Raw genomic sequence first — 17832 nt, 5'->3', positions numbered from 1 at the left:
CTTGACTCCATTAACCTCAGAAGACAAGTCAAGAGAATTGCTTATAGGAAACAACAGTTGTCACAGTGTGTATTCTTGGCAGTAAAAGTAGCAGTATGCTGTCCATCTATAGACCCTAGGACATAAAGAGAGAAAGAGGGAGAGAGAGAGGAGAGAGAAATAGTGAAGTTTAGAGAAATGAGGAAATTAGAGCCATGAACATAGACTTTCACTATCTGCTAAATTGCAGAATCAAAAACAAAGTCATGGCATGGCAAGCTGAATAATGCACCCCTTCCCCAAGGTCTTCTTGTCCTCATCTCTGGAATTTGTGGATATTACCTTATATGGCAAAAGGGACTTTGCAGATGTGGTTAAATTAAGAATCTCGAGATGGGGAGATTATTCAGGATAAAAACTAGTGGGCCTGATGTAATCACACGAGTCCTTATAAGAGGGAAGAAAGTCTGAATTCAGAGAGAAGGCCATGTGACTATGAAAGCAGAGATTGGAGTGATATAGCCACCAGCAAAGGAGCCAAGGGACACCGGTAGCTTCTAGATGCTGCAAGAGGCAAAAATGGGTTTTCCCCTGGAGCTTCTAGGAGCAACCAGTCCCGCTGACTTCTTGACTTTAGGCCAGTGAGATTGATTTCAGACTTCTGATCTCCAGAGCTGTAAGATAATACATTTGTGTTTTCTTAAGTCACTAAGTTTGTGGTACTTTGTTACAGCAGCAGGAGGAAACTACATTGCTTTGATATTGGGTATAGGAATTCAAACTGGCCACATCCACCAACAAACTACAACCAAATCTAGTCCGCCATCGTTTTTCCTAGGGCTTGCAAGCCAAAAGTGATTTTCTATATTTTTAAATGGTTGCAAAAATCAAAAGAAGAATATTTAATAATATTTCAGTACACATAAGGATAACGTGAAATTCAGATTTTCAACGTCCATAAATAAAGTTTCATCAGGACACAACCATGCTATTTCCGTTGTGTGTTGTCTGTGACTGCTTTTGTGTTCCTATAGCAGAGTTGAGGAGCTGTTTCAGAGACTGTATGTGGCATAGTCATCACCTCACACTGTTGGTGGGTGTACCATACATCATAGTGATGCAATTATAACTCAACAGCATTTTGAATGCCACATGTATCATGGTATTATGGCATTTTTTTATTACCCATGTATAACCTATCATGTCAAAAAAAAAGGAAAAGAAAAGTGGATTTTGAATGTCATGCTTTTAAGGCACAGTGGAATGTAGATTATGTGGTTATCACATTAGATGTCAAAGCACCATGTTTATTACACAATGACCCTGTAGTGTTGCTAAAAGAATACGGTACACAACATTACCAAAATAAGTGCTCATTGCAATGTTCCTAACTCCCAGGAAAGCAATGGTTAGAAAAACTAGAAAGTTTAAAATGGAATATCTTATCATAGCAAAATTCTTCACAGAAATAAAAAAAAAATGAAAATGAAGCTGCAGCCACAGTAATTTTCTGAGTGGCTCATTTGTTAGCCGAGCAAGGAAAACCATTTACTGATGATGAGTTAATTAAGTCGCATCTGATTGCAGAGGCCAAAGAAATGTGTCCAGGGAAAATAAACTTTTCAAAGACTATTAGCCTTTAGGCAAAAAGAGTGGCTCTAAGAGTTGAGGACATTGGAAGCAACACCAACAGTCATTAAAAAAAAACAAAACAAAACCAGGGCAGGGGCACCTGGGTGGTGCAGTTGGTTTAGCCACTGACTCTTGGTTTCAGCTCAAGCCCTGATCTCAGAGTCATGAGATGGAGCCCCAAGTCGGGCTCTGTGCAGAGTGCCCAGTCTGCTTAGGTTTCTCTTTCCCTCTCTCTGCACACCCCCCTTTCTCAAATAAATAAATAAATCTTAAAAAGAAAACAGTGCAAACAATTTCAAGTTATTTTCCTCGGCTCTCAGTGAGGTGACAGATGTTACCAATACTGTTCCGTTGTTATACTTTGCTCAAAAAGCCAATGCTGAATTTAGTGATGGAAAAATTGGCCCATGTGGATAGTCTGTGTGGAATAACTCAGATAAGAATATTTCCTTTTAAGATTTTATGTATTTATTTGAGAGGGAGAGAGAGAGAGCATGCACAGAAGTAGAGAGAGGGAGAAGCAGAGTCCTCACTGAGCAGAGAGCCCGAGGTGGACTTGATCATGACCTGAGGCTAGTGCAGATGCTCAACCAACTGAGCCACCCAGGCACCCCAGATGAGAATATTTCCAGAGAAGTCAAGAAGATACTAATTCACTACAACCTAAAGTAGAATCTGCTAAGATGTGTTACAAATATGTATGGAGGAGAACAAGACTTAGACAAATGTACAAAGCTTGTGAAAATGTGAGTTTTTTAAAGCCTCTGGTTATTCATTGTATTATTAAACTGTATTTTTGCAGGAAAATATTTGAGTCTCTCTTGTCTATTTCAACCATTAGTGTCAACACTTCATTTACTCAGGGGCTAAACCACTGTTAATTACACAAGTTTTTGTCAGAAATAGAAGCAGAAGATTCTGACTTGCCCAACCAACAGTTCAGTAGGTAAGCAAAGTTTTTCTGAGTTAAAAGAAATTTTTTTTGAGCTTAGGGCTGAGCTTGAAAATTTTTTGAATGAGGGGATCCCTGGGTGGCTCAGTGGTTGGGCGTCTGCCTTTGGTTCAGGGCATGATCCTGGAGTCCCAGGATTGAGTCCCACTCTGGGCTCCCTGCATGGAGCCTGCTTCTCCCTCTGCCTGTGTCTCTGCCTCTCTCTCTCTGTGTGTCTCATGAATAAATAAGCTAAAATCTAAAAAAAAATTTCTGAATGCGAAGAATCACCTACAACCACTATTATTGAACACTGGTTTTTTAAATTAACTTTTGCTGTAGACTTAATGTTACTTAATACACTTAAACTCAAATTACAAGGCAAAACACTGCTTATATGTGAAACTTACATTTCAGTAAAGTCATTTCAATGACAATTAACATTGTTTGAATCACAAGTAATGTCATTACTTTAATCTCTTCCTGTACTGTCAAAAATGAAAACAAAAATCAAGATTTGCATTCCCACACCAATCTACAATGAATATATTTTCTGAGCTCAAATTACAGTTTCAGTGTTTTTCGGAACTTGATGCAAAGTGCAAAAGAAGTTTCTGTATTTAAGAATCAATTTCACTGTGCATTTTAGGAGCTTCCACCTAAATTTCAATTGGAAGTGATTATTCTTTTAGCAATGTAATGACATACTAAAAGGCAAATATCAAGAGAAGAATATAATTGAATTCCGTAAATGCCTTCTAAAAGATGAATATGCTCAATTAAAATCAGGTATTTGGTATCAGTATTTGGCAGTACTTATCTGCATTAAAAAATTTTTCAAAGATGAAATACATAAAATCTCATTACGGATAAGTATTAACAGATGGATATTTGCAACTGATTTATTAAGTCCTTTATTATTAACAGGTGCTGGGGTGCCTGGGTGGCACAGTTGGTTCAGCATCTAACTCTTGGTTTCGGTTCAGGCCATGATCTCAGGGTCACGACATCGAGCCCTGCTTTGGGTTTCACATTCAGCGCAGAGTCCGCTGAAGACTCTCCCCATCTCCCTTTGCCCCTGCCCTCTAAAAAAAAAATAAACAAATCTTTTAAAAAAGACCTTTATTAACAGGTGCTTTCATTTTGTTGGCTCTTGTAAAAAGTTGTAAACTTTTACTACAAATTAAAAATGAGGTTCTTAGGGGACGCCTGGGTGGCTCAGCAGTTGAGCATCTGCCTTTGGCTCAGAGCGTGATCCCGGAGATCCGGGATATAAATATAAGTTATAAGTTCCACTTATATGCAGAATCAAAGCATGTTGTTGCAAATGATAAGCTCTTCTCCTTTCTATGCTTGAGTAATATTCCATTGTGTTTGTGTGCGCGTGTGCGTGTGTGTACCACATTTCTTTTATATTTTATTTAATTCGTATTCATTTGAGGTCTAGCGAATGGCTTTAAATTCCCCTTGGTTTACATTTTGTCTATCTTAAACCCTACACTTCTTCTAGCCAAACTGTCAATTTTTAGTTGCAAGCTCCTGCTGCCTTCAGTAAGTTCTCTGTTAAAAATTCAGTTTGGTGTCTTCACTTGGATTTTTGAAGTTATCTAATGGACTCTATCTCAGTGTCCTTATTCTGGATTGCTTCAGGCAATGTCCTCCACAAAGAATGTTCTGGGAGTTTCTGGGTTGGGAAAGGAAGGGTGGAAGATGTTCACTTATGGCTGTGGCAAACAGGATCATTAAGATGCCTCTGTTTGCCAATCATTTACATGAATTAGCATTCACAATATATAACTCTTACAATTCAACAATAAAATGACAGCCCATTTGGAAATGGGCAAAGGATTTGAATAGACATTTCTCCAAAGATACATAAGTGACCAATCATCAGGTGCTCAACATGAGCCAGCAGGGAAAGGAAAATCAAAACCACAGTGAGATATCACTTCACACTCACCAGAATGGTTATGATCAAAAAGACAAAAATAATTATTGGTGAGGCTGTAAAGAAATCAGACCTCTCCCCCATATATATTCTGGTGGGGATGTAAAATGGTAGAGGTGCTTTGGAAAACATTCTTGGCAGTTCCTCAAAATGTCAAACAAAGTTACCACATAACTCAGCAATTCCACTCCTAAGTATGCAACAGAGAGAACTAACAACATATGCCCTCACAAAAACTTGTCCACTGATGTTCACAGTAGCATTGATCATTATATCCAAAAAGTGGGAACAGCCCAAATGTCCATTAACTGATGAATAAACAAAATGTGGGGGCAGCCTGGGTGGCTCAGCGGTTTAGCGCCACCTTCAGCTCAGGGCCTGATCATGGAGCCCCAGGCTCGAGTCCCACATCGGGCTCCCTGTAAAGAGCCTGCTTCTCCCTCTGCCTGTGTCTCTACCTCTCTGTGTCTCATGAATAAATAAATAATAATAAAATCTTAAAAAAATAAGCAAAATGTGGGATAACCATGAAAAAGAATGAAGTTCCTTTTTATTGATTCATTACTAATTTTTTACCCATTCACACTACAACATGGACAAACCTTGAAAACATTATGCTAAGAAGCCAGACACCAAATGGCACATTCTATATGATTTCATTCGAATGAAATGTCCAGAAGAGGCAACTCCATAGAGATGAAAAGTAGATTAGTGATTGCCAGGGGCTGGGAAAAAGTGGGGAGTGACTGCTAACTATATGGGATTTCTTTTGGGGATGATGAAAATGTTCTGGAATTTTTTTTTAAAGATTTTATTTACTTATTCATGAAAGACACAAAGAGAGACACAGGCAGAGGGAGAAGCAGGCTCCATACAGGGAGCCGGACACTGGACTCGATCCCGAAACCCCGGGATCACACCCTGGGCCGAAGGCAGACGCTCAACTGCTGAGCCACCTGGGCTGCCCAATGTTCTAGAATTAGATAGTGGTGATGGTCCCACAACTTTGTGAATATACTAAAAACCATGGCATTATACCCTTTTAAGGATGAACTTCATGTTATATGAATTTTACCTCAAGTTTAAAAATACCTCTACTTCATTAGGGGCTCATCCAGAATACAGCCATTAAAATCAAAATCATATTTAGAGGCACACCTAAAACGTGTATTATGCCTATAACGTGTAAATGCAGTTCTTTGTTCTACCTGGTTTTATGTATCTGCATATACGTACGTGTACAGAAATACACGTGAATAATTGAAGTAGTACTAAGGGCGTCGCAAGCAAAGCAGTCCCAGCTAACTCAGGCCAAAGCAAAGGAGGTTCTGAGAGGCTGAGGACCCCCCCGCGCATCCCGGCCTAATGGTACTGCCCGGAAGTCCACCGGACTCCTACTGACACGTGACCAGCGTTGCGGCTGGGAAAGGGCTCGACGCGTGTCTCTGCCGTCATTTCTGCGCGACCACAATTTTTTGGCATTGAGTTTTTGGGCTTCTCCCCCGAACTATGCCTAAAGTAGTATCCCGGTCGGTAGTGTGCTCCGACACCAGGGACCGGGAGGAGTATGACGACGGCGAGAAGCCCCTCCACGTCTACTACTGCTTGTGTGGCCAGATGGTCCTGGTGCTGGGTGAGTAGTCGGGAACCCGAGGGCGTCTGCAAGAAGCCAAACTTCGGGGTCTCAAGGGTGGATTTTCTCTGGCTGGGATCTGGGAGGCGCGTCTCTTTAAAGATTGGTGGGCTTTCCTGCTCCGCCGAAATCCTCGCTATACATCCCTGCCCCCACTCCGGGGCAGCTATTCTGTTTTTCTGTTTAACCTTGTGAATGTATCCAGACTTCCCTCAAAACTAAATTCCTTCTGCAGAAAAAATAAACCGTTTATTTTCCTTTCCTCCCATTCCGCCTTCAGACCCTTTGTAACTTTTCTGCTGGATGCTGAGATGCTGTCATAGCTCTTATCTTAAACGAGAATAAAACCCTCCCTTGATCCTACATCCTTGTCCAGCTGTTACCCTATATCATTGCTTCTTTTATAGCAACATTTCTAAAAAGAGTTGCCTGTATTGGCTGTCTCTGCATCCTCACTTCTCATTCCCTGTTTACCTCACTTCAGGCAGGCTTCCCTTCCCCACTCACCATCTAAACCATATTTGTCAAGGTCAGTAACCTACTGTTAGTAGCCTCAGTGGTCAATTATCAATGCTCATTTTAGTCCTCTTTTCATTGTCATTTGATAGAGATGATGGTTCCAGCCTTCTTAAAACATTTTTTTTTTTCATTTGCTTCCAAGACTCCACTCTCTTGATTTTCCTCCTACCTTGATTTTGCCCCTGGTCACTATCTAGCTCCTTTTCTGCCTCTGATTTTTAAGCATTGCAATGTCCTAGGGCTCAGTCCTCTCACCTCTTCGCAGTCCGTACTCCCTATCAAACTCCAGCTGCCTATTCCATGTCTTCACTTGGATGTCTAATGGGTCTCTTAAAGCGATCGTGTTCAAATCGACTTCATGATCTCCTAAGTCCAGCTCTCCACTGTTCCTCCCTAGTGCAGTCAGTGATACCACTATTCACCAGGATCTCAGAATCAATCATGACTTCTCTCTCTTACCTTACACACATCCAATCCATCCACACATTTTGCCAGTACTTCCTTGAAAACCTATCCAGAATCTGACTACTACTTACCACTTCCATTTCTGCCACTCTACTCTAAGCCACCATTGTCCCTCACCTGGAATTGCCACAGTCTCTTACTCTCCACTCTTTGTCTCTAGTGGTCTGTTTTCCACACCACAACCAGAATCCTGTTCCAAACTGGTGTCTTCCTGTAAAATCAAAGTCCATACCTAGACGCTGCATGATCAGATTCTCAGCTACCTCTCCGACTTTACCTCCTAACACTCTTCTGGCTCACTGCACTCCAGTTACAGTAGCCTTCTTGATTTTTCTTCATTGTGTCAAAATGTTCTACCCTGAGGGCCTTTGGGATTGGTATTTTTTCCTGCCTTGAACCTCTTCCCTTGGTGCTTCCTTATTTCATTCAGGTCCCTGCTGAATTGTCCTTTCCTTAGAAAGCTCTTCCCTGACTATCTAAAATGGCACCCTTGTTACTCTTTGTTCTCTTACCCTGCCTGATTTTTCTTGGTAGCACTCATCACTCTCTGGGATTGCTCTCCATCCTCTTTAATATCCTGCTAATTTTTTTTATTAGCACTTATTATCCAAGGTCATGTTATAATTCTTCTTGTTAAATTTTCTGCCTCTTCCACTAGAATGTAAACTTCATCAGGGCAGGAACTTTGCTTTGTCCTTTGCTGAATCCCCAGCACCGTGTTTGAACTGCACCTGGTACACTGCACCTGGTATGGAGAGTGCCCTCGCATCTTTGTTGTGTAAATGAGTTCTCTTTTGATTACCTAGAGTTGAACCTGAATTCTTGGTGTTTTTAGTAAATGTGTGGCAAGGAAGCCTCAATACGCTCATTTCTATTTTTAAAAAATAAATCTCTTTTTATAAATTTATTTATTTGACAGAGACTGAGAGAGCACAAGCCGTGGTGGGGGGTGGGGGAGCAGCAGGCAGAGGGAGAGGGAGAAGCTCAGCGGGGAGCCTGATGCCTGGGCTCAATCCCAGGACCCTGGGATCATAACCTGAGCCGAAGGCAGATGCTTAGCCCACTGAGCCACCCAGGTGTCCGAATTCCCTCATTTCTAAATTAGGAATACAAAATGTCTACTGCAGCAGGTCATTGTGAAGATTAATGAACATGGGAACTGCCTGGTGCTCTCTAACTCCCCCTCCTTCTCCTCTATTAATCTCGAATCACTGTGATCACTTGACTTCCCTGTAACCCTGTGGGTACTTAATTTGCATTATATCAATTTCCATCTGCTTTTTAAATGCTCCTCATTTATTTCCTGTATGTTTTTATTGTTTTCAGGTTGACACTCTTCGAGCTGGTTGGGGTCATTTGCATACCACATGTAGCACATCACTGACCCTCTCTTTCTCCTTTTCTAAGCACTTAACCACTTTTCCCAATGCTTTCCTCTTAGGGATTTCCGGATGCTTGATTGTCTGGTTCTCAGGCATTAGAACACAAACTAAGCGTACCACAATCACAGAAACACTCATAGCAAACTTGCAGTGCTGGAAAGGATTTTTGAGATATTGTTACCTACTTATTATCCTTTAAGGAAAAAAAAAAACCCAAAAGGAAGTAATTTGCCAAGGATCACCAAGATGGTCACAGAGCTCCAGATCTTCTGACACCAAGTTATTTTCAGTTGGGAAATTGAATAATAGGCTTCAACAAGCACAGTAATTTTAGTAAAAAGTTACAGTGCCGAGGGCCCCACTGAACACTTGCAACTGCCCCAGGGTATTTTTCAGTGGCTCTAGTGACCGAATCTTTCTCCATTTCTTCAGACTGTCAGTTAGAGAAATTGCCCATGAGGCCCCGGGATCGGTCCCGTGTGATTGATGCTGCCAAACATGCCCACAAGTTTTGTAACACAGAAGATGAGGAGACCATGTATCTTCGGAGGTAAGAGGTCGATGCCCTCTGTCTAGGATTTCCTTGATGTGTTTTGGTCAGGTTGTGCAGAATATAAGTACCCTACCTCGTGCTAACCAGGTCTTCCTTATGGGCCCAGCCCTTCGATGTTTGTGTTAGCTCTCTACCTTCTGTTAATGCAGCAGTACCTTTGCTGTGCTCTGTTGAAATGCTGTTGTGATGTGATTCTATTGCTATTTGAGCGCTGTAATTTGGTGGGGGTTTTTTTCCAAGTAGAATGAGTTTATTCAGCCTGTGATCTCTTGGAGCATGCCATGTGCCAGGTACTCAGCTAGGGACTGCCTCTGTGGAGATGAATAAGGTGCTGCCTTTACCATTAAAGAGCCCATGGCTCTGTGGGGGGACCGGCCACCTGTTGTGATATGATAAAGTGCTGGTGTGGTGAGCAGAAAGCTACAGGAGAACAGATGGGAGTGGGTCATTCTCCTGAGTGGTGGTCAGGAAAGGCACCAAAAGATGATGGCATTTGAGTTTGGCCTTGAACTAGGATCTCACTAAGGAGATGAAGGGGGCTGAGGAGCATCCCAGATGGAGGGAATATGGAAGCATTGAAAGGAGCGCTTATGGTGTGCTTGGGAAATTTGAATGGTCCTTGGTGACTATAGCCCGGGTTACATTATAGGAAGGGGTTCATGCATCCTGAGGTGGGGACAGAGTGAAATGCCAAAGTAGATGAGTTTGGACCTTACCTGCCAGTGAAAGACATCTCTCTCTTTTAAGCAGGGAACTGACATGTCTAGATCTGTTTTAGATTTGGGAGTCCTTGGTTGAGATAAGGAATTGAAACCTGGAAAAGCCTAACATTATGTGGAGCATGGAGCAAGAAGAGAGTGGACTGAAGATACAGTCCTGGGAAACGTTGGCATTTAAAAAGCAGAGTACTTGGAACCTGGCCATGTGGGAAACGGGAGGAGAGAGTATCAGGAAGTGCGTATTTCTGGGGAGGGTGGTCACCAGCAGGTGCCTGATGCCACAGAGAAGTCGGTTGTAGGGAATTAAAAAGTCCATACATTCCCTCATGTACATTTCATTTCCTGAACTCCTCTGTGCCAGGTACTGTCCTAGAAGCCTATGATGCGCCAGTGGATTCGTTTGGTAGGGCTCCTGTAACAAAGTACCACAAACTAGGTGGCTTAAAACAACAGAAATCGTCTCACGTTTCTGGAGGCTAGAAGTCTGAAATGAAGGTGTTGTCAGGCCCATGGTCTCTCTGAAGGTTTTAGGGAAGGATCCTTCCTTGACCCTTCCTAGTTCTGGTGGTTGCCAGCAGTCCTTGGCATTTCTTGGCTTTTGTAGATGCAACATTAAGGTCTCTGTATCATCACTTGGCCTTCTCCCTGTTTCTGTTTTTCTTCTCTTCTTTTTATAGGGACACCACTCACAGTGGATTAAGGGCACATTCTGCCTATCTACATGACCTCATCATAACTAATTATATCTGCAACGACCCTCTTTCCAAATAAGGTCACATTCTGAGGTTCCTGGAAGGACATGGCTTTAAGGGATACCATCCAACCCAGTACAACCAGTAAACAAGCAAAGAACCCTGCCTGTATGGAGCTTGTATTCTACTATTGAGCTGGGAAAAGCGACAGGCTGACATGGTACTATGTTAAGAAACCAAACTCTTGTCAACCCATACTAAAGAAAAGAATCAGAAGTACCGCTAGGTGACATCCAATAGCAAATCAGGCCTTGAGCACCATTTTGACAACTGGGCTTCTAGAATTGTGCAACTGAAGAGAAAGTTGGTTATATACAAGATACAACTTTAGGCTGATATTACAACCAGATCATAAAATTTGATGAAATCTACAAAGGAATATCCTTTGGGATACATGGGGAAACCCTTCATTATGATATATAGGAAGTTTACAAGTAAGATGTTCAATCTAAAACCTGTTGTCTTGTGTTTTTTCCTCCCTTCATTAACCCTTACTTAGTTTTCTGATTTTGAAAATTGCACACTGTCTTTAAGATCACTAAGATATTATGCATTTAATATGTATATCATAATTATATATAGCAATGTGTAACAGTATTAGTACATATTGAATGGATGTATATTACTCACTTAATACAGAAACTGATCTAAGGGCACCTTGGTGGCTTAGTTGGTTGAGCATCTGCCTTCAGCTCTGGTCATGATCTCAGGGTCCTGGGATTGAGCCCTGCATCAGGATCCCTGCTCAGGGGGGAGTCTGCTTCTCTGTCCCTCCCCCTGCTTCTGCATGCACACATACTCTCTCATAAAATAAATAAATAAATAAATAAATAAATAAATAAATAAATAAATAAAATGTTTAAAAAAATACAGAAACTGATCTAACAGTGCAGCCAGGCCACAGGTCCCTGTGGCACTGAAAGGTAGGTGCCCTCACCTCTAAGCCAGAAAACTGAGTGGCCTTAAGCTGAAGTAGGAACCCTGGAATCCAACCAACTTGGTTCTAGAAGTGAGCCAGCTTTGGGACTGAGCCTTAGGTATTGCCCAGGCTTGTGGCCTCTGGCCAAGTGACTCTGTTGGGCCAGAGAGTTTTTTCTTTTTAAAGATTTATGTATTTATTCATGAGAGACACAGAGAGAGGCAGACACATAAGCAGAGGGAGAAGCAGGCTCCCCACAGGGAGCCTGATGCGGGACTTGATCCCAGGACCCCGGGATCACAAACTGAGCCAAAGGCAGATGCTCAACCACTGAGCCACTCAGGTGCCCCTGGCCAGAGAGTTCTTAGATTTTACCAACAAGGCAGGGTTAGCTTCCCCTTTAGTTGACATAGTTCCTGCTCTAATCATGAGCAGTCTTTCCAGTGGCCCACTCTGGTGCATTTCCCTGCTGGCCAGGGTGGAATTTCAGCCTGCTCTTCCTCTTTAGCCTGCTGTATTTGAGATCACTGGTTGCTGAACATGAAGCAGTCTGCCCGCCATATGCCCTGGAGCCAAGGGACGCCTGGGTGGCTTAGTCAGTTGAATGCCCGACTCTTGATCTTGGCGCAGGTCTTGGTCTCAGGGTCATGAGTTCGAGCTCCATGTTGGGCTCCATGCGTGGAACCTACTTTAAAAAAAAAAAAAAAAGAGTACATATGCCCTGGAGCCTATCACTGTCCACCTCCATTCTGAAGTCTTCCATTCTGAAGTTCCTCTCTTCTTTTTTTAAAAGTTCCTCTCTTTTGACACTCTTGTTCCCCCAGCCCTCTTTCCCATCCACCAGTCCCATGGTTGTAAACCCAGTGCTTTTCTGTCTGTATCTCTGTATCATGCCTCCTTTGATGCTCTCCTTTCTTGATTTCTGTGAAGCTGCTCTTGAGATTCTCCCAATTTTTTGGCTTTCTCAGTCTTCTGGATTCTTCTGCGAGCCCATTAAATGTTGGTATTTCCCAGGGCTTTGACCTTGATTTTATCCCCTCTCTCTTTATACTCTCCTTGGACGTTCTCATGATCTTTCATGGCATCAGTTACACTTATATGCTGATGACTCATAAAATCTAGATCTGCCTACATTTCTCTCCCATACCCAGAACTGTAGATCTGTTTCCTCTGCCTCTTCACCTGATGTTCTATCTCAGATCCAACATGACTAAGGCCAAGCTCATCATTTCTCTAATATGGGAAATACTGCAGTTTAGCTGCCCTGGTACCACTGTGACACTCTTCTTTTATACCCACCTATATACTGGTGTCTGCAAAGTTAGGATATATATTCCAGCGCCCCTCCCCCCAAAAAACCTTAAGATTCTGAATGTGACTTCACTTTTGCCAAGTAAAAGGGATAGAAGTCAAAGTTGTTAGGTAGGGCTTCCAAGGAAAGGCCTTTTTACTCTTCTATTCTTATTCCTTCCTACTTTTTGGGAAAATGGACATAATTGGAACACCAGCAGCCATCCTGGAACTAGGAAGGAAAGGCCACAAGAATTGCAGAGCTTTCTCCATCACGGTCATTATTAGGTCCCAGTCACTGCCATAAACCACAATTTTTTTTTTTTTTTTTTTTTAAGAAACAGAGTGTGTCCCAAGGAGGCACCATGCCCATCATGGAGCCCATGTAGGACTTGATCTCACAACCCTGAGTGCTCCCCCTTCTGGATGTCTTTTACAGGAGAACAAACCATTGTGTTGAAGCCACTGCAGACAGGTCTCTAACTATCAGCCAAACATAGTTCCTTCTTCTCCTCCTTTTTTTTTTTTTTTAAGATTTATTTGTCCATTCATGATAGAAAGAGAGAGAGAGAGAGAGAAAGAGGCAGAGGGAGAAGCAGGCTCCATGCAGGGAACCCAATGTGGGACTCGATCCCGGGACTCCAGGATCGCACCCTGTGCCAAAGGCAGGCACCAAACCACTGAGCCACCCAGGGATCCCCCTTCCTTCTCCTCCTGTGATGACACCTCTATTCATGCAGTGGCCCAAGCTGGAATCTGCAAACCAGTCCTCCTTTTGTCTAATCCATCCCCAACCCCACCATCCCATGCACACATCCAGTTGCTCACCATGTCCTGTTGACTCTACCTTCTAATCTCTCTTGTGGTTGCCTCCTTCTGTTTAGCCCTGCTGCAATGTCATCATTCCAGTACCTACCATCGCTTGCTTGGGCTGTTGAAGTGGCCTCTCATCTGGTCTTTTTGCCTCTCATTTTGTTCTCCTCCAGTATGTTGTCTACTGCCTGAGTAGTCTCAAATGCACATTACATCGGTCTCCTGCTGCAAATCTTTTAGTGACTCTTCATCACCTACAGCAGTGCTTTCAAACATCTTTAGACAATGAATCCTTTCTTCAAATGAAGTGCTTGTCCAGAAGTATACATAAGCGGAAAGCTGCTGTGATTGGGGAAGAGTCGAGCCCAACCATTTAAGGACTCCTCCCCTTCCCCTATCCAGTTTCATTTAGGAGTCATGGTGGAGTACATTATTAGAAATAATGGTTAGCAGGGTAAAATAAAAGTCTGAAGGCTATGATTTCACCTTGGCCTGCCTGTTCATCCTCATCTCCTGGTACTTCTTGATTTTTTTTCTTTTTCTTTTTTAAGTAAGCTCTACGCTCAAAGTGGGGCTTAAAGTCACGACCCTGAGATCAAGAGTTATTTGCTCTATCAAATGAGCCAGCCAGGTGCCCCTTGATGTGTTTTTTTAAAAACAACAACATTTATCACCTCATATGGTTTCTGTGGGTCAGCAATTCAACAGCAGTTTAGCTGGGTGGTTCCTGTCTCTTCATGAGGCTTGATTAAAAGGTCAACCATGGGTATGGTCATTTTGAAGTCTTGATTAGGGCTGGGGGTTCCACCTCCAAGGTGGAACTTACGTGGTTGGCAGCTGAATGCTAACCTCAGTTCTTCACCACAAGGATCTTCCATAGGGCCACTTGAATATCCTTGTGTAGTGGCAGCTAGCCTCCCATAGGATGAGTAATCCAAGAGAGAGCAAGGTGGAAGCCATGATATATTTTGTGACTAAGACTCAAAAGTCATGCACCATCATTTCTGCAGTGTCCTATTGGTATTATAGGTCAGCTCTGTTCGTTTTGGAAGGGGACTATGCAGGGTATCAGTACCAGGGTGCAGGGAATATTGGGGGCCATATTAGAGACTGCCACAACCAGGAGAATGTTTTGTTTTGGGCCTTCTCTCCCTCACATATTCCTAGAGATTAAGGGTAGGAAAGAAAACCAAGGTCATTTAGTGCAGAGATCTAGCTCATATTAATCACTTCCTTATATCAGTTAAATACCAAGTCTCACTTACATTAGCATCTTGGTATCAAGGTGAACTTTTTTTTAAAAGATTTTGTTTATTTATTAGAGACAGAGACACAGAGAGAGAGAGACAGAGACAGGCAGAGGGAGAAGCAGGCTCCATGCAGGGAGCCCAACGTGGGACTTGATCCTGGGTCTCCAGGATCACGCCCTGGGCTGAAGGTGGCGCTAAATCGCTAAGCCACCGGGGCTGCCCAAGATGAACTTTTTGAGAGCAAGAATCCTGCCTTATACTTCCAAAACCCTTCATATATCTTGTTTGATTCTTGGCACATAGTTTGAATAGATAAATTTTTGTAAACTTGACAAAATCCCATTTGGAATTGGTATTTGAAGATTAACTCAGTGAGAATTATATAGTCCCCTATATTTGAAATCCTGTGTTTTAAAAGCTCAAGCTTATGAGATTGGCTGACTTCAGGATTCTAGAAGTCCGTTGTATAGTGAATCTCTCTCTTCAGGCTGAGGTTGAATTTAGAGTCCCAGTAGGAACCAGAAGTTACACGGAACCATAAATCGTGCTAGGGCCCTAGTTGCATGATGTTAGTGAGTCACTGCACATTTGACATAAGCGATACTTGTTAGTGGAGAGGCGGAATGTTAAAGATAGTGGAGAGCACAGACTTTGGAGTTCTATTCCAAGCAGCACTACTTTGTGACCTTGAGCAAGTCACTTAACCTTTACGGGTCCCAGTTTCTTTATCCCTCAGCTGGGAAAATAATACCCATGTGTTGTCAAAGAGCAGGTAGGAGTCTCTGCAGTAGTAGAAGGACCATAAATAGTTACAATTACTTTGGAAAGTCCTTTGGCATTATTGTGTAGCTAAAGATGCACACAATCTATTCCTCAGCAATTCTACTCTTCATATACACCTTTGTGAAATGACTCTCAACCCTGGGTGTGTTAGTACCATCTGGGATAGTTTTTAAAAAGTCCTAATGTCTCCGCTCCACCCTCAGAGATTTAGTATTTTTAGTTGAGGGGTAAGTTATATATCATAAAATTTACCATTTTAAAGTGTACAATTCAGTGGTTTTAGTATATTCACAAGGTTGTGCAACTATCATCACCAATTCCAGAGCATTTTCATCACTGCCCTAAAACAGACCTTGTACCTATTAATATTCACTCCCCCATTTCCTCTTCACCCAGTCCCTGGCAACCATTAATCTGTGTGTTTGCCTATTCTAGACACTTGACTAAAAAGGAACCATAAATGTTGTAGCTTTTTGTGTCTAAAATCTATAATTTAGCATGTTTTCAGGGTTCATCCATGATATACAATGACTCAGTACTTTATTCTTTTTTGTGGCTGAATGACATTCCATTGTATGAACATATCACATGTTTATTCATTCATCAGTTGATGGGCACTGGACTGTTCCCTTTTTTAAATTTTTAGATTTTTTTTTTTACCATTATGGGTAACGTTCTGTAAGCGTGTACAGGATTTTGTGGGAACATGTTTTTGGTTCTCATGGGTGTATACTTATGAATTACTGGGTCATATGGTAACTCTATGTTTAACCTTTTTTTAAAGATTTTATTTATTCACGAGAGAGAGAGAGAGAGAGAAAGAGAGAAAGAAAGAAGGGCAGAGACACAGAGGGAGGAGCAGGCTCCATGCTGGGAGCCCAATGTGGGATTTGATCCCAGGTCTCCAGGATCACGCCCTGGACTGAAGGCAGCGCTAAACCGCTGAGCCACCAGGGCTGCCCTGTGTTTAACCTTTTGAAGAACTTGTATAATATTTTCAAAAGTGATTGCATTCTCATCAGTAATGTATGAGGGTTCCAGTTTCTCTACATTCTCACCAATAATTGTTATCTATCTTTTTGATGATAGCTATCTTAGTGTGAAGCTAGGGTACCACAATGAAGTAGTATCTCATTGTGATTTTCTTTTAAAGATTTTATTTATTCATGAGAGACAGAGAGAGAGAGAGGCAGAGACACAGGCAGAGGGAGAAGCAGGCTCCACGCAAGGAGCCCAACATGGGACTTGATCCCAGGTCTCCAGGATAAGGCCCTGGGCTAAAGGTGGCACTAAACTGCTGAGCCACCCGGGCTGCCCTCATTGTGGTTTTGATTTGTATTTCCCTGCTGGCTAATGATGTTAAGCATCTTTTTTTTCTTTTTTTTAGCATCTTCTCATGTACCTTTTGGCCATTTGTATATCTTCCTTAGAAACATGTCTATTTAAATTCTTTGCCCATTTTTTAATTGGCATATTTGTCTTTTAAATTGTTGAGTTGTAGGAATTCTTTACATATTATGGATTCAAGCCTGGTATCAGATATATGATTTGCAAATATTTTCTTCCATTCTGTGGAATCCCTTTTCATCATATTTTGCTAATATTCTTAGAAGCATAAAAGTCTTTATTTATTTTTGAAGATTTATTTATTCATTCATTCATTCATTCATTCATTCATTCATGATAGACACAGAGAGAGAGAGAGGCAGAGACACAGGAGGAGGGAGAAGCAGGCTCCATGCCGGGAGCCCGACGTGGGACTCGATCCCGGGACTCCAGGATCGCACCCTGGGCCAAAGGCAGGCACCAAACCACTGAGCCACCCAGGGATCCCCGCATAAAAGTCCTTAATTTAATCAAGTCCCATTTATTATTTTTTTGTTTTTGCTTATGCTTTAGGAGTGTTATCTAAGAAACCATTGCCTAATTCAAAGTCTTGAGGGTATATGCCTACATTTTCTTGTAAGAGTTTTATAGGGTTTTTTAAAAAGATTTTATTTATTTATTCATTAGAGACAGAGAGAGGCAGAGACACAAGCAAAGAGAGAAGCAGGCTCCTCACAGGTAGCCCGATGTGGGACTCGATCACGCCCTGAGCCAAAGGCAGATGCTCAACCTCCTGAGCCACCCAGGCATCCCAGGTTTTATAGTTTTAATTCTTAGTTTAAGTCTTTCATCCATTTTGAGTTAAGCTTTTTTTTAAAAGATTTTATTTATTTATTCATGAGAGACACAGAGAGAGGCAGAGACATAGGCAGAAGGAG

General features: G+C 42.1%; 2 protein-coding genes across 5 annotated transcripts in view; one reads left to right on the top strand and one right to left on the bottom strand.

Annotated features, from left to right (window-relative positions):
* The window catches only part of UBE2A (ubiquitin conjugating enzyme E2 A), an 89118-nt gene that overhangs the window by 13611 nt on the left and 57675 nt on the right, over window positions 1-17832 (bottom strand). The gene's annotated exons all lie outside the window — the stretch shown is intronic.
* STEEP1 (STING1 ER exit protein 1) overlaps window positions 5879-17832 on the top strand; it is a 29387-nt gene continuing 17433 nt past the window's right edge. Inside the window, exons 1-2 of the mRNA XM_025986760.2 lie at window positions 5879-6123; window positions 8922-9039. Coding sequence (XP_025842545.1) covers window positions 6000-6123; window positions 8922-9039 — 242 coding nt within the window. The 5' untranslated portion in view covers window positions 5879-5999. The remainder of the gene's footprint in view (window positions 6124-8921; window positions 9040-17832) is intronic.

Source organism: Vulpes vulpes, chromosome X (assembly GCF_048418805.1).
Source record: "Vulpes vulpes isolate BD-2025 chromosome X, VulVul3, whole genome shotgun sequence".
Taxonomy (NCBI): Eukaryota; Metazoa; Chordata; class Mammalia; order Carnivora; family Canidae; genus Vulpes; species Vulpes vulpes.
This window is presented reverse-complemented; position numbering and strand designations above follow the sequence as displayed.